The sequence below is a fragment of the Ceratotherium simum genome, chromosome 15 (genome assembly GCF_057802395.1).
Source record: "Ceratotherium simum simum isolate JZ-2026a chromosome 15, ASM5780239v1, whole genome shotgun sequence".
Taxonomy (NCBI): Eukaryota; Metazoa; Chordata; class Mammalia; order Perissodactyla; family Rhinocerotidae; genus Ceratotherium; species Ceratotherium simum.
In genome coordinates, this window is record NC_141914.1 from 14,588,162 (window position 1) to 14,611,356 (window position 23,195).

The following is a 23,195-nucleotide window of genomic DNA, read 5'->3' on the forward strand; positions in this document are numbered from 1 at the left end:
CTCAAATATAGAAAGAAGAGATGTCATTGCTTATTTTGCATTTCTATAACTAAAACTTAGTAGCATGCTTTTAAAATTTTAACACATAGTATTTTCCATGTGCTGTACTACTCATAGATAGTTGTATTATAATACTTTCAGTTGATATGTGATGTCCACCTCCTTTTTTTATGTGTAGGCTTTCCTACTTTTTTGCTCTACCAACTTCTTTTTTTTTTTTTTTTGTGAGGAAGATCAGCCCTGAGCTAAGATCCATGCTAATCCTCCTCTTTTTGCTGAGAAAGACCGGCTCTGAGCTAACATCTATTGCCAATCCTCCTCCTTTTTCCCCTAAAGCCCCAGTAGATAGTTGTACATCATAGTTGCACATCCTTCTAGTTGCTGTATGTGGGACGCGGCCTCAGCATGGCCGGAGAGGCGGTGTGTCGGTGCGCGCCCGGGATCCGAACCCGGGCTGCCGGTAGCGGAGCGCACGCACTTAACCGCTAAGCCACGGGGTCGGCACACTACCAACTTCTTTTTGCATAAAAAAAGAGTTCCTTATATTTTTTAAGATAGATTTTCAAATATGAAGATTTAGCTTAAGGTCTTAATACCTCTTGTGTGCTGGTTTTGATTGAACAAAATAAAATATTACGTAGAATTCTAAAAGTATTTCAGTGCATTGTGTTTTATAGACTATGATCTTTCAGAGGAAACAAACGAACAAAAAGATCCTCTGGAACTTAGTTAAGCCAAGGTGAGAATGCAAACAAATGGCAGCACTATTGGATTTTTGTTTTGTTCTGTTTTCTTTAACTATGTGGAGCAATATCATAATTTCTTTAACAGAGAGAGTTCAGGCACCCTGTCGACTTCCTTCTGAAACACTGTGCATGTAACAGGAAAAACATCTGGCATATTTTTCTTAGACACTATGTGGAAATTATGATTATACTGATCACATGAATTTCCTTTCTTGATAGCCAGTGTTTTTCAGTCTATAGAGAAGTGCATTATTTTCCCCCTTAAATTATCTGAGTTGAGGCAGTAATGTTATGGAGTCATTCATAATGGGCATTTTCTTTCAAATGATATCTTTTAATATTTTAAGAATAGTTTACCTCAAGCCTAATATTTTATAAAAGTAAAACTTTTCATAACTTGCATGTCTGCCAGTTGACTTTAAGTGGCAAATGATGCAAAAAGGCATCAGGAAAAGGGCTACAATACAGAAGATCCTAACTAGAGATTTGCCAGGTCTTTGTTAGATCTTTTTGTTAGGTCGTTGTGGTCACAGATTAACTTGAGTCTGCCTAACAAATGCAAGTAATAACTGGAGGTGGGAAAGCAAGTTGAGAAAACATTCTTGGGCTAAAACATAAAAGGATTAATCCAATCAAGTATTAATATTTTAGGACACGGGGTTTGATGTAAATGAAAATAAAAACAAACATTACCTCAGCATATATATGTATTATATATAATCTATATAATTATATATTATAAAATATTGTTATTAAGTATGTTAATAAATGTATTTAGTAAATGTGTGAAGAATTAAATATATACTTATTTTATATTTATATATTTTTTTAAAGCACGAGCTCCTTCTAAAGTAGCGACACAGCTAGAAATAGTAGTAGAGGCAAGTGGATTTAAGGGAGATGTTGACACACTGGTGAGTAATAGTAATTTTTAAAGCAACGATCAGGAATGTGAGGAATTGATTTATGAAATGAGATTAAAAGAACTGAATTTCTTTGTCTGAGTATGAGCAAGGCAGGATGTGATAAGCTCCTCAGGTATTTGAATGATGTCTGTACTCACAGGGCAGGGACGTTCATGGTCTCTGGAGTTGAAGGCGGAGCCAGGGGCCATGCGAAATAGAAACCTGGGTTTTATGTCAAGGGTGAAGTGTGTGCACTGGATAGGAGAATGGATTTTTTGGAAAGTAGTTCTTTCTAGAGCCTACTCCACTTGACTTAATATGCCGTAGGGAATATATGTTGCTCTGTATTGGTGGGGATGGAGGGACCAAAAGGCAGTGAGAGACAGAAAAGATTCCTTCCTTCTTCAGTTACTATGGCGACTGGGCAGAGCTCTATTGCCAGGGGCTCAGGCACATGACCCACTGGGGAGGGAATTTGGGGCAGTGAGGGAATTCTCTCTTTTTCCAGACTGGCAAAGGAACCTCATAGATTTGTGAATTTTCAAGGAGACATTTGGCCACATTACATATTTTTCCTGTATTTCCTTTGCCTGAAAATAATTGGGTTTGGTGTTTAGGTTTGCTTGTTAACCAGTATTAGAGATGGTTCCCCAGGACCCACAAGACGATTACCTATTTCCCTTTGAATTTTTGATGGAAACCATCTCTAATCATGGTTAACAAACACTGAGCACCTACTATGTGACAGGCACCGATTTTAGACTTTACAATGTAAAGTATATAAAACATTCTCACACACACTCTCCCTTATTGATTTCTCCCAAGAGCCCCAGGGTAGGCGCTAATATTATCATCTCTGTTTTACAGACCAGGTAGTAGAGACTCGAAAAGTTAAAGTTAAGAACGTCTGTGTTATAGGTCTGGTAAGTGCCAGAACTTCAAATCCAAATCTGTGTTCCTTCCACTTAATCAAACTTAGACACAGATTCTTCTCTGAACGTCCAGTGGTTCTGTGGGAGAGAGAAGTCAATTTACCCCACAAATCGTTGAGATATAAGGTTACAGAGAGAGGCACTAAGCTTTTTTCATGAACAGTCCTGATATCTTTATTTCAAAGTGCTTCTCCTATTTCTGGTCACTTTACTCGTTATTTTTCTGGAGAAGTGGGAGGTGCCCCTTTTCTTACAGGGTGTCCTATCAGCACAAAGGCAGGACATACTGCCCCAGATTGCAAGCTGCTGGGAATGATGGGAAATGAAGTGTCAAGCATTGGCAACTTCTTTGAGATTGGAAGTGTGGGGGTGTGAAGGAAAATGGGGAAGGAGAAGAGCAGATCTACTGCATAATCTGATAAGGATAATTTATTGTTTAGTTTTTTATTGAGGGAAGGAGGGGATTTGAGTACCTTTTCAGACAGAGAGGAAGGAGTCAATAGAGAGAAAATAAGAGTGTAGGAGAAGGGATAACTGATAGACCAAAGCCACAGGATGGTGGAAGGGAATATGGGTGCAATGGTGCAGGCAGAGGCCTTTGCTTTGGAAAGACTGAGGGACTCTCCCTAGATAACTGAGCCAACATTTATATTGTGTCTACTGTGTCCCAGACACCATTCTAGTGCCAGCCATATACATATGTATATGTAATTTTTGTGTATTGCTTCCCCATATATATGTATATGTTTTGTGTTTTTAATCCTCATGACCACCCTATAAGGTGGATTCTCCAGTAATCCACTGTTTTATACACAAGGAACTAAGACTCAGAGAAGCTAAATGACTTGCCCAGGGCCACACAAGTAGCTATAGAACCAGCATTCAAACCCAAGCAGTCTGGCTCCAGAGTTCAAGCTCTTAGCCACCATGGTACATTGAAGTAAGAAAGGAGGACTAGATAAAGACAGTTAGAGGAGGGAAGTTTGGGGGGTTTAAACAGGATGGCCTTGATCTCCGTAGGCAGTGTGTTTGTGTATTTGAGTGTATTGAGTGTATTTGAGGAGCGGGTACTGAAAAATCCCTGAGGGGTAAATGTTGTTCTAGTTATTTGCATATGTCGTACTCTCTCTCATACCTGGTTATCCACTACTATGGAGAGAGACTAGGTGTATGTGATACAATATCCTGATAGTAATCTACACATAACAAATGTTTATCGATTAGTTAGTAGCTGTTACATTCTTAGTAACTCTCCAAATAACTTGCAGTTGCCTCCAGAGCAAATATGGCCACACAAAGCCATTAGTCTTTCATTTGTCAGACGAGCCTCTTTCCAGCTCAGCCTTTCTGATGGGGTACACTTGCACATCTGTTTAAACTAGGAGTGGCAGAATTAAGCACTTTCCTGACCACAAGCCTGAAGGTAGACTTCTCCACCAGTCTATAAAATAAAATATTTTTAGCTAGACATTAAACTGACTTCCTTGAAGATAATTTGTAAAACCAAACAATAAAAACTCCTTACTTGTATATACAATTTCTTAATCTGATCATTTGTCCTCAGCTGACAAAAACAATACTGAGGCAGTGATGGGGTAAGTGTGAAGGCCAGTTACAAGGTTAAAGAGCACTGTCTCCACATAAGACTGCCCTCACATCTGACACCAACTGCAAGTTCAAGGAGTTCCCAAAACCACCCTCAGGTTCAATGATTTAATAGAAAGACTTACAGAACCCACTGAAAGCTATGATAGTCACAATTATCGTTTATTTCAGGGAAACGCTACAGCTAAAGATCAGCCAAAGGAAGAGACGCATAGGGCGGAGTCAGGAGGTTCCAGAGGTGAAGCTGCCGCTGTCCTCTCCTTGTGGAGTCAGGGTGTGTTACCCTACTGCATGGCTGTGACAACACACGTGGAGTACTGGCAGCCAGGGCAGCTTACCTGTGCTTCAGTGTCCAGAGTTTTTCTTGGGACTTCATCACATAGGCATGATTGATTGACTGTCCACATGTGAATCTCTGTCTCCAGGGTAATTGATACCATGTGACCCAAAGCCCCCACACTAAGCCACATGGTTGTTCTTTCTGGAGTGTCAAGCCCCCACCCTAAGATTATCAGGTATGGCCAACCTTGCCCTAAACAACAGCACTTCTATTGAGTATGACATAGATTACCTTCCAGAAGCCAACAGCCAAGGCCAGACCTCTCTTTGGGCAAGGCCAAATTCTTTATTACACAGTAAGTAAATGAGCTTCCTTTAGTAGGATTCCTGAGTCCCTCATCTCCAAGTTTTGGGCCAGTTACCTGCCTGAATTAAGCAAGGTTTGTTAATGGCTTCTGGGGGTGTAAAAAAAGCTTATCTCAGAGACTTAAAACAACATAGGTCTACTTGTTCACAGTCCATGGCCAGCATGGGTTGATTGAGGCCCCTGCTCCATGTTTCCTCGCTCAGGGTCCAGGCTGGTGGAGCCAACACCATCTGGAGTGTCATTCTGCCATGGCAAAGCAAGGTGTGCAATGAATCATGGGCTGCCTGTTCAAGCGGAAGTGACATACATTGCTTTTCACATTTCACTGGCTGATGTGAGTTTGACGGTCATATCCACTTTGGGGATTGGGAAGAGAATAATGTTTTATTCTGTGCCCAGAAAGAGTAGAATTGGTCATAAAAGTCCCAGTTACTACCCCAAGGGATTTATCTCTAAAAACAAATAGGTCTACCTAAAAGACTTATGGCCATTGCTTCTGTTTTTCCTCCTGATTGACCTAGTTGAGACATCAGAATTTGTTCGTGGAGTCCTGGAAATTCTGCTTACTTGCTGTCAGCTCCAGCTCTTCTCATTTTGCCATCCACTTTTAGACCAGGGTCTCTGACTCTCACTGGTACACCCCATGAATTTATTCTAAAAGTTTGCTTAGGGCTAACAAGATCTCTTGGGTCCTGATATAAAGAGGAATAAAGTTGGCTCATTTCTCTGCATGTACCTCGTCCCTCTTCTTCCAAAGAACTCCATCTCTCTAGCCACATAGTAGGTGCTGGTCTGTAAGCATGCTAAGATAATCCACCACTCTCTGTCTTTGCTTCTGTGGTTCCTTTTCAGAAATGCCTTGCCCTCCTATCCAACAGGCCAGGCAGACTCATAGTTATCTATGAGCTCTCAACTCAAATTTCCTTTTCTGTAATTTTTGTGTATTGCTTCCTCATATGTGAATCCATAGGTTTTCTGTAAACCTCTGTTATCACTGTTTCTTTAATTGATTGCCATTTGTGCCTCCTGTTAAAAATTTGAGAGTAGAAATGCTGTCTTTTTTCATCTTTGTATCCCCAGCATATTACTGGGCAGAGAGTAATTTAATAGATCTTTACTGAAGATTATGGAGACATTGAGTCCTTAGAATTAGCAGAAGAGAGAAGTAAAGCCATACTTATCAGTTACAACAGGGCCTCTTAAAAAGAAAAAATCTTTCAACTAAATTATTTCTAACCATTAAAGGTTGACCCTTTGTTTTATGTAATAAATGACCCAGTGTATTTAATTATAACAGAAAGATTTTAACAAAGATTTCACCTGTGCTTAAGTATCAGCCATTGGTTTTCTACATGATCTATTTCTGCATCATATCTGCAGTCCTGTGGCCTAGACTGGCTGCTGTTGATTACAAGGGGACTGGATGGGTTTAGGAGATGGGTGAGGTCCCTGATGAGGGCTGTGAACTGTAGTGGGGCAATGCCAGACACATTCCTCTGAAAAAGAAAGCAAGCTCTAAGGGCAAAAAACATATACTCAGCCCACAACTTTTTTTTTTTAACTGCTTAGGGAAAGAATTGCACACGGGGGCCAGCCCAGTGGCTTAGTGGTTAAGTTTGCATGCTCCGCTTTGGCAGCCTGGGGTTCACGGGTTTGGAACTCGGGTGCAGACCTACGCACTGCTCATCAAGCCATGCTGTGGCAGCATCCCACATACAAAATAGAGGAAGATTGGCACAGATGTTAGCTCAAGGCCGAAAAAAAAAAAAAAAAAAAAAGAATTGCACACCATTTTCTTCAGGTATATTTTTTAAGATCTTATGTTCCCTTCAAAACTTTCTTTGATATATGTGGTATATAGAGATGGAAGAAAGGGAAAATGGAGAGGGAGAAAAAAATGAAAAGGTATTTAAAATAATTTGATTCAAAGTGCCCTACTTTGTAAATCTCTACTTTGGACCATTTTGATATTTAGAGTCTATACTGGTGGCTTTTCAAGAAAATGCACAGTAGAATGCTGGTTTGGAAAAATGGGTAGGAATTGGAGATCTCAAAGAGGGGGCCTCCCAGCTCAGCAGATGCCAGGTGAAGCATCAAAGAAAATTGAGTTTTAGTTAGGGAGCTGTACATCTCAGTTTGCCAATCCCAGTTTATGCTTGATGTTCCAGCATAATTATTAATAGTGCCCTATTTGATTCTCAAAAGTCTCCTGGTGGGGACGGTTGCCCTGGTTTTAGGTCACGCAGAGTGGAGAATATTGGAGTGATGAATGGGAAGGAACAAGACTCCAGAGTGAAGAGGGCTTAAGGGAGAATTATTTTATGAGGGTAAATTTTGTTCAGGGTTTTCCTTAAAAGGCTTCTTGTGCTCTCTGAAATGCCTTGCAGACTTTCTTCTGACGCACTTCTCGTCATCAGTTTATTTTTCTTTGGTGCAGCGTTTATGGGGCCAGTGTGTCTTGGGGTGGCATGGATTTCTCCTAGACTCATGAGCAGCAGTGCTGCATGTGTGTGTGATTCAAGCCTGGACAGATTGGCTGTGAATGGGATGATAAGAATAGAGAGAAACACATACCAGTAGACCAAACTTCCTGTGCACAAGCCTTTGAATACTGCGTTTCACTGTCTGAAATAGCATTCATCTTAAGGCTGGGATCATTTATTCCCTCTGGAATTAAGCAATAGCACTGGCAGCAAAAGCGACTATTCTGGGAAGGAGATGTGGGAGGAATTTTGCTATGTATTACAGGCTTGGCAGAAGTACCTTTCATGCTTTTGAAGACCACACTGTTCATTGGAGCCCTGGTAAATCGAAATTGATCACTTTCAGATAATCCCAAATGTAATTAATGTCAAGGCTAATGCATACACACTGTGATCTATAAAGATTAGTAAAGATTGAGTTTAGATGCTTTAATTTATTTCACCTAAATGGTGGAAAGAACTTTTCTTTGGACATTAGCCTTTAATGCAGATGCTGTTGAAAAGGGGTGAAATATAACACCTGGTTCCTGTCCCCCTCACGTATGCCCTTGCAGGCTGTTTTTGCATATTCCCATGTAGACTTTTCTAGATTGTTGGAGAAGTTTAAAATAAGGCAATGAATACTGTGTCCCCCCTACTTCCTCCCCATAAAGCTGAGGTGGGTAGGGCTTGGCAGCTGGTGGCAGCTGCGGAGATAATAAACACCAGAGCTCCTGGATGGACAGGGTGCAGAAGCTCCTGGGATGCGAGCCTGCGTGGGGAGAGGCCATGAGGACCGAGCTGCAGCTGGAGTGCGGAAGTTCAGGCGGCGAAGGGGAGGTGGGGCCTATAGGAACCACTTAAACTGTGCTTTTGATCAAACTATTGCATTTTTAGGGGGGGAGGGCTGCTTTAGAGGACAGGTAAAAGTCAGATACACCTTAGATCACTTCTATCTTGTCATTTAATTAATGTATTGAAGGGAAACCAGGAAATTATGTTGGTCTGTTGCTATTTACCGTTTCTATTTGATACTCCTTCAACGAATACAGAGCTAACTGCCTTCAGAATTTTGTCTTTACAAATTAGCTGCGATTAGAAATTGAAAACGGCAGTCCAGTGCTGTTTAAAAACTTTCTATTTTGTTAGTGATGTTTTTCTATGGAAGGCTTTTGAATTCTCTCTTCAATGTGGTAGATGTAATCACAGCAGATGTTTCTTGTTATTTTATTATTTTTCTTTTCACTTTGGCATTGGAATTAATGTGGGAGGTGAAGATGTTGAGGTTCCCCACCCCAAACAGTGCTGTCTAGGCTTATGATAAGTATTTCATAAATTATATCCTATTGTTCACGAATATATAGTAAATTTACTTAAAGTCAAAACTCATAAATATCTACCTGTTTTGCATGGGGAGCTTGGTGAAGTGTCAGTAAGTGGTACCATTATAACATCAATGGCCTATAGATTGATTTTTTTTAAACAAATGAACTATCACTTTATTTTCCAGCTAAATGAATCAAAGATTTAATGATGTCAGTATTTGAAATACGTTGATGTCTTTCTATCTGGACATGATGTGAAATGTTTTTCATTTTCCTACCACATTCCTACTTTATTATAATTTTAATTACTCATGTGAAAAGTTGGTGGAAAAGACCTTTACCTGCTGATGAGACATAAAAAGTTTTGAAAATTTTAAAGCATTTCAAGAAAAAATTGAAGACCTAGTTATGTCTTTTAAATTAAAAGATTCTTTAAGTAGCATTTATCCTTTTGTGTGTTTAACAGTAGAATAATATTTCTATAGGAAGTTGCAGAATTAATTTTAAGCACAAATATTAAGTCTATATTGATGAAAGAGCTAGATATTGTTGAAGGTAGGCAGAGGGAGGGAAGGGAGAATAAAGATTTTAGAAAATGGAGATTACAAAAACCTTTGAGGGCCCGGCCCGGTGGCATAGAGGTTAAGTTTGTACGCTCCACTTTGGCAGCCTTGGGTTCGCAGGTTTGGATCCCGGGTGCAGACCGACGCACCACTTGTCAAGCCATGCTGTGGTGGCATCCCATATGAAGTAGAGGAAGATGGACACGGATGTTAGCCCAGGGCCAATCTTCCTCAGCAAAAAAGAGGAGGATTGGCATCGGATGTTAGGTCAGGGCTAGTCTTCCTCACAAAAAAAAACCTTTGAAGTGTTTGGAGAATTGATAAATCAAGAAATGGCTTACTGAGTGCTGCTGTGTGCTAGGATCGGCACTGGGATGCATAAATGAAGGGGACAGCCAGAACTGAGTCTGGGAGGACAATCAGGCGTTGTTAACCTGGGTTTCATCTGGATCCTTAAAGCTATCCATCAAAGATGATGGAAAACCATCATCAGCCGAGTGTCTGTGGATTTCTGTGTGGGATGAAATCACCAGTGGTCCCAGCCTCTTCAGTCTTTTTATTTCGAGTCTCCTTTCCTACAAACTCACCGCCCTTCCCCTCCTCTCTGTGTTCCAGGAGAGACAGCGTCTGGAGACGATCCTCAGTCTCTGTGCTGAATACACAAAGCCGGACAGCCGCTTGTCCGCTGGCACCACCGTGGCGGATGTGCAGAAAATCAATAAGGAGCTGGAGAAGCTGCAACTCTCCGACGAGGAGTCCGTGTTTGAAGAAGCCCTGGTGAGCCCTGACACCAGATACAGGAGCCACCGGAAAGGCTCTGTCCACGATGCGGACTTGGCGGTCTTCGGGAGCCTCAGTCAGAGCAGTGCCAGCTTCCTTTCCCCCAGGAGCGTCAGGAACGACGAACTGCTCAGGGACCTCACCAGGACTCCCCCACCACCCTCCTCTGCCTTTCTGAAAGCTTCCAGCGAGTCTGCTTATCTAAGCATCCTACCAAAGGTACAGCCGAGGGAGCACGAAGGCTAGGACTTAGGGCCTAGGACTGTGCGTCTGGTTGGCCTAGAGACTAGAGGTGTTATGCTTGTTTTCCAAAATGTTTTCTGTGAAGCTGCGATTTAAGAGGTAATTAGCCAAACAACGTGCAGCAAATTAGAGTGTTTACCATAAAGAAATTTGCACTGTAAAAAATATAGCAGTACAGAAAAGTAGAAAGAAATAAAAGTTTCTCTTTATCTCTTCCAGTTGTACACCTGAGAGATAAACAAAGTGTCTTACATGCCTTCCTAATATTTCTGTGCATATACGGCCGTATATTCTAGGTACAGACACACATAAACACACACATTGTGTTCTGCACTTTTTTTCCCTCACTACATGTCTTGGGCATCTGTGCATGTTAGTATACACAGCTCTACCTCATTCTTTTTAATGGCTGACTAGTATTCTATGGGTTGGAAATACTATTTAAATTGTTTCCAGTATTTTACTGATAAAATCTATATGCAGCAAATATTCTGGAATATATATATTTGCACAATTGTGCAAATGTATCTGTAGGATCACTTACTAAATGTGGAATTGCTAGGTCAAAGATTTTGTATATCTTTCACTTTAACCACTATTTCCGAATTATACTCTCAAAAGACTGTATCTCCAGGTGACGTTTTCACTAACAGTTTATGAGTGCACTTCGTTCTCCATACACTTGCCACGGCTGAGTAGTCCAAAAACTTTTCGGTTTGCTAAGTTACTAGGTGTTTTAACTTGTTTGTCTTTACTTATGCATAAAGTTGGGCATCTTTTCATATTTTTAGTTGTTCATTTGTATTTTGACCGACTGATTCATGTTCTTTGCCCATTTTTTAAAAATGTTTTGTCTTGTTTCTATTGAGTAGTAGGAGCTATTTGTGGTAAGGAAATTAGTCTTTTATCGTGATCGGTCTTCCTTTTGACTTCATTTATGACATTTTTGGATGTATAGGAGTTTAAGGTTTATACGTAGTCATAATTATTACTTAGTCTTCTGGTTCTCTGCTGATTTAAAAATGTCTTCCAAATTTGAGGATTTCTTAAATGGAATTCAAGGAAAATTTTTTGATGTTATTTTTTTCACCCAGGTTAAGAAGTTTTTTCTATGAAATTGAAAAAAAGATTATTCCCCTACCTGTTTTCTAGTAAGGATTTAATTTTAAGGATTTAAGGATTGAAAATTTAATTTTAAATTTAAGAAAGCTTACAATAAAAGATATAAATTTTATTAGAATAAAATTAGAACACCAGAGGAGAGAAAAGCATGTACCATAGTCACAAGAATTTATTTAATTCTTTATTTATTTATTAGGATTAATTAATTTATTTAAGCAACTCTGACCATTAAGTTGAACTCAGAGATTCTTGGCAATTATAGCCAAAGAACCAAAAAATAAAAAAGATACATTAGTTAAATTTTTGTTGTAAGAGAAGGGCACATACTGATTCTTTAAGGGAAAGACATCATTGAGGAGCTAAGTTCTGGAAGTAATTTATCACTTGGAGTATTATTCAGAGGAGTTTGTGTGTTTGTTTTTATTTTTGTTTGTTTGGCTGCAACAAGACTTTTTCACTGAGTGTTCCTAGTCAGAAGTCCTTACCTACCTGTTGAGTTCTCCCATCGTATACATGAGGACTCTGCACTGTTCAATCCCTTCTTTCTCCTGATAACCACGTTTACCTTACTAATTCTCCGTGGAGAGTAATTCTGAATAGGACATCTGTCTCTATTGCCGGAAAGTTGCAACTGTTAGAAACTAGCATCTGTTGGGGGGAATCAAACGTTGTTGATGTTCGGGCAAAGTAAATGACCATCATTTGAAAATTTGAGCTGTTGTCATCAGCCACTGGACTTAGAAATCCTTCGCTACCTTTACATCTTAATCCTTTCACATGTCTTCCTTCATGGAGGTCTGCCAGATTTTTGTGAAAACAGTGAGCTGTGTGCCTCTCTAAGGACTAACTTTTGGGAGACAGCTTTCTTCCTGAAGAGGGCTGTGATGAGAGCTGTTGGTGTGTAAAGGAGCAGATCGTGCCAGTTGTTTTCATTGTTCAAATATGCATTCGTGGAATAGGAGGCCTCTGAAGCTTGGAGCAGCAGCCCTTGTGGCAAGGGATATAAGACTGTGCCTCCTTTAGAGGCAGAAAACATCAAGTGCACCTCTGGGTACCACACAGCTGCCTAGATGAGGGCAAGTGAGAGGGAGATGGGTTCCCCGGAACCAATTTTTCATTTATTGCTTTTTGAAGACAGACAAATATTACCTTGAGACAGCCAATAGAAGAATCTTTTTTTTTTTTTTTTTTGGTGAGGACTATTGGCCCTGAGCTAACATCTGTTGCCAATCTTCCTCTTTTTGCTTGAGGAAGATTGGCCCTGGGCTAACATCTGTGCCAGTCCTCCTCTATTTTGTATGTGGGACACCACCACAGCATGGCTTGATGAGTGGTGTAGGTCCATGCCCGGGATCTGAACCCACAAACCTGGGCCGCCGAAGTGGAGCATGTGAATTTAACCACCACGCCACCAGGCCGGCCCCCCAAGAAGAATCTTTTTTTTTTAAAAAAAAAATGTCGTGACTATTTGTTTTCGATGCCCTTTCTCTTTGAGTAATCTGCTCACTGAATTATTTACTTAACAAAGTACAGTGTTTGTTATTAATCGATCTAAGGATTGACAGAGAAGAAAGGAATTGGAAAAACACTCTAAGCTGATTTAAGGAAACAAAGATTTGAGGAAACCTGAGATGTACCCTTCTGGAACTTGCTTTACCTAACCCTGAAAGGGGCAGATGACCTTGGAAATATGCTGATTTTAGGTGGCTTTTGTGAACCTGTGTACTGCCACTGGAGATGAGAGCTGAGAGCAGCTCGCTCCTCTCTTTTTTCCTTGCAGTTTTATTGAGGTAGAATTGACATGCGGCACCGTTTGAGTTTACGGTGTACGTCATAATGACTTGACTGACAGACAGTGTGAAATGATTACCACAATAAATTCAGTTAACATCCATCACCTCATATAGTTACCAAAAAAAATTTTTTTCCTTGTGATGAGAACTTTTTTACACTTTTCTTTCAAGTAATCATTCTGTCTGCAGTGCAAAGCCCTCACATCTGCACCCTCCTCTGCAACAGGTTTCTAAGAAGAGATCTGCAAAAAAAAAGGGCAGATGCAAAGTGTTGTGTCCCTCCCTACTTTCTCCCCTTCTCTGTATGGATCAAGTTACCTCAAAGGTGGTATGTTTAATGGGCTTATTAAAACATGTCACTCTCAGTGGGATCCTATCCATTACTATAAAAAAAAAATCCCAGATAGATTAAAATTTCAGCTTTCTCTGTCACCATAAAACTAAAGCTATTCAGTGGGTACCACACCCTTGGCTCTCTATTGTTTTTTTTAATTTGGATGTAAATGAAATTACAATATCCTCACCCTATTCTATCACAAACTGGAGTTTTAGAATGCCTTTTGATGATTTTGCTTTTCATAAATAACAGTAAAAACAGTCATTTCCTAGATAGCATTTATTGCTGTAAACAGCCTCTCAAGTTGTCTATTATTAAATATACCTATTCTATATTGAATATATCTATATGTACCTACAGATTTTGTAGAAACTTTGAGTTTTACAGATACTTATAATTGCCACTATTACCTATCTTTATAGTTTTGCAGATTGTCCAGTTTTTCTTTTCTCTTAATGCTTTGCTTCCACCAGTGGGAGAGATATTTTTAAACCATGTTGGAAGTTGAAACTTAAGAAGAAATGTTGCCCCACCGGGATGCTGGCATTGTTGTGGCTTTCCTGCTGGGATTACTCATCAGTGATTTTGGAACGCCATTCACTGTACAGGCATTCCTCTGCCCTACAACAGGCACCTAGGTCTTAGCACAGTCGGAGTCATTGTCTGCCGTAAAAAGGGCAGCGGTTGTTTGATTAGTCGATGAGATCCTGGATTTAAGGTGACAATTAAAAAGATAAATGTCAAAGCTCGGAAGGCCTGCACACCTTTGTTCTAATCAACCTGAGATACGTGACTTCTCAATCGTTTAATCTCCTTAAAGAGCAGCAAAGAAGGGTAAAGAATAAAGAATATGAATAAAGAATATGACATGATGACTATCTTCTTAAAGTAATTTCTAGGATTCTTAAATAAATTAAATGAGCTTAGTGAGGTAGACAAATTTTAATGGTTTCTTTGGTTTATTTGAATATTCTTTTCAGTGATTAGTGAGTAGTCTTCCATAATATACTTAGCTGGGCTGCTATTTTCAATTTCCAATTGTGAAATTGTATAATTATTGACTTACTGATGCAAAGAAATTACTTCTTTTTCGAAGAGAGATAAAGATTAACTGAATAATATATCTATCTCGACATCCCTTGACTTGCAGAAAGACTGGTCTCTACCGGGTGACATCTGACATAACTAACCTGAAATTCTTGAAAGAAGAAGCTGTTCTCAATTCACTATATTCTCTTCTTAAAATAACAGTCACATTTTGGTTATGTTTATGATCTAAAATATTCCTTTCTTCCCTGGGCATTGGTTATAACTCTGTTCAGAGGAGTAAGTATGCCCCGTCTCACTGAATTTCTTTCTTGACTTTCTCATTCCTTGTTAAGGAACTCGGTTTTTCCCTGACGTAATGTTTTGAATGATAGCTAGCATCCTCTTTCATGTCACAAAAGCCCATTGGCCCAGTTACTGTCTTAAACATTATAGAGGAAGAAAGTCCTGTAGGATAAAGACAGGAAGTAGTGTGCTGACACAAAAAGTGAAACATAAATTAACATTGTGTGTAGTTTTAAATCATTTTGGGGTCACCCAAGTAATAAAGCCTATATTGTCCTGGTTATTAACTCTGTGGAACATTTTGGTGAGAGGGGGCCAAGTGCAATGTGTTCTTGTGTTTCTACCTTGTGTTGGAAGCATGAATGCTCATCTACAGATAACTCTAGCAGTGGGACCCAATAGTATGGCTAGAGATTCAAGAGACTGTTGTAGAAAATGTACTCACTTGGAGATGGGAGAGAATATGGAGCTTGTAATGAAGGGGACAGTGAGCCCAAGAGATCCCTGAGGAAGATGTAAAAAGTCTAGATTCTAGTCTCTGCTGTGCCGAACTTTATAACCTTAGAGAAGTCACTACGATCTCTATGGACCACAGCTTCCTCATCTGTGTAAACTTTTGGTTATTTCAGCTTTAAAAGGATATGAATTTGTAATTTTAAGTTGGTTTGTATGAGCTAACCTAAGAACTTGTCTGCTGAGGATCTATGGGAAAAGGCAGAGTTCCAAAGAAACGATCACAAGGATGTTTTTAGAACCGGAGTAGACGTGCAGACTGTGAAACACTAGACTTACGACTGGTTTATTAATTGGGAAATTCTGGAATTGAAGTGTGAATAGCCCTTTTCTGTGTTAATTAATTGCAGACGCCAGAGGGTATAAGTGAAGAACAAAAGATGCAGGAGCTGGCTGCAATGGAAGAGACCCGGATAGCTATTCTGAACAACCTTGAGGAACTTGAACAAAAAATCAAAGATATAAATGACCAGATGGATGAATCCTCCAGAGAGGTATACACCACGAATTCACTTGTTACCCTCTCCCTTTCTTCTTTCTTTCCTTTAGCTTAAAAATATTGATGCCTATCAGGAGGCAGAATGCATAGAAGTCAATGTGAGCAAACATTTGTTCGATGGGTAGAGGTGTAGGGTAAAAATGCCTTCTTTTACATTTCTCTTTTCCTTCTGGTTCTTTTTTTTTTTTTGTGAATCAGATGAGATAAGCATATGAAGCCATTTTTAATGTACTTTATGTATAACTGACTTTCTTAGCTGGTATATACTTTCTGACTTGCTACAAGATCTATCAGCTGAGGTACCGTGTATTTACGTGTTCGAGTTCAAACCCAGCAAACATTTTCTGAGCCTGTTGACTAGGAGTTGGGTATCACATCAGCAGTATGGGGGATTTACAAATAAATCAAACATAGACCTAGCTTTCTGGAGGCTTGCAAACCAGGGAGGAGACAGACATATTCTATAACTATAATTCAAGAAAGGGGCAATTTTTATATGACTTCAATGGAGTGAGGAGGAGCAACTAATTCTGCCTAGGAAAGACTTGTGTGTCTATACTCACAGATGATGCAGATAGCCCAGTAAGTGGAAGGGGACTGCTCACCTGTCATCTTACACACAGACCCTGGAAGCTCCTCTGGCTGGCGTTGCTAGGAATGCAGAACTTGCCTGCTGGCTAAGTGTAATTTTCACTCCTGTGTTCCAGGGACAAACAAACAAAGACGTGGTTGCTCCCAAGATGGTTTATGCCTGAGCCTGAATCTAAGCAAATAGGCAAAATCTCCTTGAGAAGTAAGCAGAAAAGGGATTATTATAGAAAAATTAAATAAGATAACTAGTTTTCTTAGCAAATATATTCTGGGCTTTCTGCTTTCTTATATAGGAATCTTGAGCCTCACGTGGGCTCTCTGGAGTGTTCTGTAGGCCCCACAATCTGGTTGATACAGTAGCACTTTTTGAAATTTGTAGCTGTTAAAAATGCACCTCTGCAGTGGGAGCTGAGAATTTCCCTGGAGGTGAAGCGACTCTGAGCTTTGTTTTGTGTCCTCAGTTGGATATGGAATGTGCTCTTTTGGATGGAGAACAGAAATCGGAAACAACTGAACTTATGAAAGAGAAGGAGATTTTGGATCATCTAAACCGGAAAATAGCAGAACTGGAAAAGAACATTGTTGGTGAAAAGACCAAGGTAAAAGAAAATTATATTTGCACGCCATTTTTATGGGCAATATGGCGGTCCTATTTGATTGAACTTAAATGTATGAATTACCATGGTTTTGGATTTGTGTGTCGTGTTTCTGGAGACAGTTACACTAGAGAAAAGTCTTAAGATGAGGTAAGTTGTCACAAACTAAAAACTGTCAGGAACTGAGCAGTGGATGCTGAGAGAGGAGAGCCTGTAGAATTTTCAAGCTGATATTTGAGGCAGCTTATCCTCCTTGAGATGAGTGAATTCCTTTTTTCCATCAGCCTTTCTGCTCTTCTGATTCTACTGTGTTTCTTAAAGAGTTATTTTAGTATACTGAACTTCTTTACCACTGGTGCCTTCTAGAGATGGCTTAAGCATATTCAAATATGGTTGCCTCATTTCTTTTCATTTTTCTGTTTATTAAAAAGATGAATGAGAGCCATTCATCTCATCTGTGTTGCCTTGCTATTGTTTTCAATGCAAGTGCATAGCTCTCTGGAAAATGCATTGAAGTTTTCAGGGGATCCTCTCACTGCCAAGTGCAAACTGTCTGTGACACACAGTTGACACTCATCTTGGAAAAGGTCAGACTTATTCCGTTCAGCCCATAACCTGAATGTTAGCTGATATTACTAGGGAAAGTATGAAAAATTACTTGTGGTTTCTAGAATTCAAGGTGGTAGTTGGGTTTTTTATTTGTCTGTTTATTTGTTTATTTTCTCTGGGAAATATTATACTTACTCTCCTCTCACATTCTGAGTTAGTTACAACTGAACAAAGCCTAAAATAAAAAATAAAATTCCAGTTTGGGAAAGAAAAAGCAAACGAGCTTTAACACATTCTTCCTTGCTTACCATGTTCTCCGCTAAGCTGAGAAAAAGAAAAAGTTTCAGTTTAAGTTCTCGTGGTAATATGTGGAAAGGATTTCTGCTGAACATGGCTTCCTTTTTAGGCTCTTCTTTGTTTGAGACCTATAAATAAGGGCATTTGATCTCGGTGCCAGAGAATGAGCTCAAAAAGATATTGTCAGAAATGCAAGTCAGATTAAAAGCTACACATCAGTTTCTTGGTTGCCTGCTTATCAAGATTAAACTGCACAGCTTTTCCATATTAAATTTTATGTATGTTCCTTCTAGCTCCAGACTTTGAAATAGTAAAAAATCCATTTGAGTAGTAGGTATATTCTTCTTGAAAAGCTCAAAACCAAGTCAGAGGATTGATTGTCTAGTTCTGCCGTACAGGAGAATTATGCTTTTCCAAGATTCTGCACTGATACTGCAAGAAGCTTTCGTTGGAGACATCAGATGTCTTTGTTTGGGGTGCTTATTAGTATTTTACTATTTATGTCATACTGGAAAACTTGTGGGACATAGGGATGGAGTATCGTGTTCCCTGTGAGCCTTTCTGCCTTCTTCATCCATGTAGTTATTTATCTGTGTGGAGCCCACATATGGCATGGCCCACGTGTCATCTACCCATCAGCATCAGATTCTACACAAAAGTGAAGCAAGTCAATGCTGAATCTTACTTCCCAGGGAAAGCTGTGTTATATTCTCTGACCTAAGGTAGAGGTGGAAATCCAGGAACACAGCAGAAATAAGCAAGGAGGCCACCTCCATCATTCTATAATCATTTTTGTGGCTTGACAGAGGCTCCGCATAGGAGAGAGGATGATGGGTGTTGAAGTATAGGACCAGCTCCTGCAGCTGTTGGGGAATTAGTTGGTCTTGGAAGGTGGGATTATTGTCTGTATCACATGGTGTGAAAAATGGCAGAAACTGGCTTTGGGTGAGGGGTTCCAGAGGAGGATGAGGGAAATGGAAACCGACTGGGCTAGATGATGTTGCTACATATTCTTGAACCAAACTCAATTAGAGACTCATTATTATGTTTCTTAAATAAACTTCTTCTACCATTTTATGACATGGCTATTTCATACCTTCACTCTGTTCAAACCTCTGGTCCCCTTTCCTCCCACTGGCTCTAAGATGATCTCACCACCCACTTCACTGAGAAATTCGAAGCATCCCATCTCTTGACAACTAAAGAAGGTTCTGTCTTCCCCTCGAAGACCAGTCCCTCTGGATATGCTTTGGGTGTCATCTCATCCCACCATCTCAAGGCATTCAGTCCTTCTGTACCCCACTCCCCCCAACTTCTCCCTCTTTACTGGACTTTACTGTCAGCGTGCCAACATTACTATTCTTAAAAATTATTATGGTTTAAAAATAAACTCCCTTATCTCACTTCTCTTCATCACAGCCAAACTTTTCAGACGATTTTCTTTCCTTTTTTTTTTTTTTTAAAGATTTTTTATTTATTTATTTTTCCCCCAAAGCCCCAGCAGATAGTTGTCTGTCATAGCTGCACATCCTTCTAGTTGCCGTATGTGGGACGCGGCCCCAGCATGGCCAGAGGAGCGGTGCGTCGGTGCGCACCCGGGATCCGAACCCGGGCCGCCGGCAGCACAGTGCGCGCACTTAACCCCCAAGCCACGGGGCCGGCCCTCAGACGATTTTCTTAGTGCACTGTGTGTCCTCTTCCTCAGTTCCCAGTTAACTGTTCCTCCCATTCCAGTTGTCTTAGGCCCACCCCTCCCTGAGATTCGCTCCTGTTAAGACTCCTAAAGACCTCACTGCTGCCTAACCCATTGGCTCCTTTTCAGTCCTCTTGTGATCAGACCCCTGAGCAGCATTCAAGATAGGGAACAAATCCTTTTCTTGGCATTCCCCCCTCACCAGCCCCTTTGCCTCATGTCCCACACTCTTCTGGCTTCCTTTTCTTTCTCTTAGTTATCTCTCTGACTTTTCCATCAAAGAGTTTCCTTTGCTTGTTCCTCTGCCTCTATCCAATCAGTTGTTGGAGTGTTTATCTCTGATCTGAATTCTCTTCTTTTTTTGGCAAGCTTAAACTTGCCCAGAAGTGGACAGGAAAATTCTGCTTGCTCTCATTGGTCTGAATTAAGATATATGCCTTGAATCATTCACCCTTTTTTTTTTAAATTGAGGTATAATTGACATATTATATTAATTTCTGGTATACAACGTAATGATTTGATATTTGTATACATTGCAAAATGATCACCACAATAAGTCTGTTAACACTTGTCAACTCTTGTTGAGAAGAAGACCCTCTTCTCTTGTAATCCTCACATTCTTCTGTAACCGGGGCTTCCAATAACCTGTACATACTGGTGACTGTTGAGTGTATGTTTTTAGCCCACAGCCCTTTTCTGAACTTCTGACTCATATCCTGTAGCCTACCTGATGTCTCCACTCAGATATTTCACAGGCGTTTCCAACTGAACACTCCGTAACTGAACTCTGGAGCTTACCCTTCCCCTTGCCTTCCACACACCTCCCCGCCTCCAGTCTTATTCTTCCTTCAGTTTCCCAGTCCAGGAAATGGCACCTCTATCCCCCTCTATGTCCAAACAGGACATACAGGAAGTAGATCTTGACACTTCTTTCTCCATCACTCCCACATCCAATTGATTACGAAAATATTTCCCAATTACTTCAACTTCCCTGCATCTCCCCTAACAGATTCTTTTCTAAATCAACATCTGTTCTTTAGTCCCGTTTTCATTTACTTCCTTTCAGTCCACTCTCTTCGTAGCAGCCAGAGTGGTTTTTTAAAAAACATAAATTAGGGCCGGCCCCGTGGTTTAGCGGTTAAGTGCACGTGCTCCGCTACTGGCAGCCCCGGTTCGGATCCCAGGCGCGCACCGACGCACCGCTTCTCCTGCCATGCTGAGGCCGCGTCCCACATACAGCAACTAGAAGGATGTGCAACTATGACATACAGCTAATCTACTGGGGCTTTAGGGGAAAAAGGAGGAGGATTGGCAATAGATGTTAGCTCAGAGCCGGTCTTCCTCAGCAAAAAGAGGAGGATTATCACGGATGTTAGCTCAGGACTGATCTTCCTCACAAAAAAAAACCCTATTAAAAATATATATATATATAAATTAGATCATATCACCGTGGTTTGTGTTCCACTGTATTTTATTTAAATCTAAATTCCTTACCCAGCATGTGCCTTCCTATCACCACTCTCCCCTTTCTACACACAACTCTCACAGTGACCTTCTTCCTATCTGTTTAAAGATCTATCCTCCCCTCCTCCCACCAAGGTTCCTTGCAGATCTGTTTGTGGTGCCTGGAGTTCCCTTCCCCATATTCCATGCCCTGTTGGTTCTGTATTTCAGGGCTGAGGTTCAGTGTTAGTTTTTCAGAAAAGCCCCTCCAGACCTTTCCGGTTCAGATTTGTTCTCCCTGTTGTTCTTTTAGTCCTTTTACAAATCACATTTTATAATTTACATTTGTTTTGGTCTCGTTAGATGTTTATTTCCCTTTCTAGCCTGTGAAATAGAGGAAGGCACTGTTATCCACTGTTTATCCAGCTCATAGTAGGTGCCACAATACTGCCCAGTATTTTTTGGGAATATTGTCCTTGGATCTCCTGCTAATGGTGAGTTCAAGCTGAGCCTTAACAGAAACATTGAGCCAAACACCTGCCCGAGAGCTCCGCGTGGCCAAGTTTCAGGACAGCTGGGATGGTCTGGCCAAGCACACATGCCAGTGGGCTTGTAATCACACTGCCAGGCCAGCCGGAGCGTAAGACAGAAGGAGGAAGCGGCCTCTGCCCTTTTGGATCTCGTTTCCTTTTCCATACACCTGTTGCTGCTATCAGATATAAACCTCGGAATGAGAAAACCAAAACCTGAAAAGATATCCCTGGTGGTCAAGCTCCGATTCACATGTCGCTAGCACATCCTGTGGGCCCGGCCCTGGTTTTTTGGAGATAAGGCCTGGAGCCACGGGAGGAAGGTTCACCAACACCTCAGAGTTCAAATCCTAGTGTGAAATTACTGATGTCGTTTCCTTGGCTCTCAAGACCAGTCTTCAGTATTATTTCTTTTAGCTGATTTGGGAACTATGATTCTATTTTATGTATTATAAATTACTACATATTTTACATATATTTTTATACAAGTTTATGTATATATTTTATATATATAAAAATTAATACATATTTTAGATGACTACCATTTGTCATATGTTACCATATAAACTACACACATAATTATATATTCAACATAAAATACAATGTATTCAATTATATATTTATTGAACATTTTTACAGCAGCTCCCTGGGCTGACCTTTCACTGCCCTTATGGGTACCGCTGTCAAAAGCAGCAGTAAGCCTGTTTCCATTTGGCCCTGAGCTAAAAGCCACCTGCCTGTTGTGTTCTCAGACAGTAGCCACATCACAGATAGAGTCTCTGTGAACGTAGATACACTCTGAACAAATATGAGTATCTGACTCGAGTGTAAGGCCAGAGTGGGTGTTTATTTGATGAAGCAGTAGGCAAAGAGGCTATCATGTTTTCTTGGGGTGAGTGAAAGGAGAGAGGATTGTTGACCTCTGCTCTAGTAAACTGTTTTAGTTTAACGGGCTTGGTGACTGAGATGGTGGAAGCCGCAGAACCATGAAGCTCAGTTTGGGCAAAGGCTGGTTGTGGAACTGGCTTCCCTTCCCTTCCACTCCCCCACCTCGAGGCAAAGCCCAGTTTGGGGCAATTGCTGAGAAAGTATGGACATATGCATTGGTTTATGTGGATTTTCTTTCTGTCTTTGTCTATTTTTGGCTATATTAAAATCAAAACTAAAAATAGTTTTTAATTTCCTCTATTTTTGCATTATCTGTTTCTCACTTCTGTTCCTTAATATAAAAAAATGAAAAGTCAGTTGTACTGAAATTAAGTAAAATGGTTAAGGAAAGGCTCCGCTTCTGTAGTCTTATTGAAGAATCTTTCCATTACCGAGATGGTAATCATAAAGCTCAAACCATCCTTTTGTTTAAGGACCTGTCCTCACATAGATAAATTACAGTATTTTGTAGCCATCCTGACCTGTGCACTTTTATAGCTAAACACACTTAAAGGTGTGACCTGAAGCTTAAATCACTCTATGCCATGCAATATGTTCCTGAGTGAAATCTTTATTTGACTAATTTTTTGACAATAAGCATGTATCATTGTATCTTAAATGGTTAAATTTTATTCTCCATTATTATCCTGCCAAAGTACCTGTTACTTCCTCCCCATCCTTCCCTCAGAGCCAGGGGAGGACAGAGAGCCTGGCCCTGAATTCCTCAGCAAAGTGTTAATGCCTCTTGAGCGCAGAGCGCAGGCCA

The 23,195-nt window shown here is 40.4% G+C and overlaps 1 protein-coding gene across 6 annotated transcripts in view; it reads left to right on the forward strand.

The window, feature by feature from the left end:
* PHLDB2 (pleckstrin homology like domain family B member 2) overlaps positions 1-23,195 on the forward strand; it is a 105,519-nt gene that overhangs the window by 30,425 nt on the left and 51,899 nt on the right. For all 6 annotated transcript variants that reach the window (XM_087439580.1, XM_087439579.1, XM_004436592.3 and 3 more), the window contains 3 exons: positions 9,800-10,183; positions 15,655-15,798; positions 16,856-16,993. In XM_087439580.1, coding sequence (XP_087295706.1) covers positions 9,800-10,183; positions 15,655-15,798; positions 16,856-16,993 — 666 coding nt within the window. The remainder of the gene's footprint in view (positions 1-9,799; positions 10,184-15,654; positions 15,799-16,855; positions 16,994-23,195) is intronic.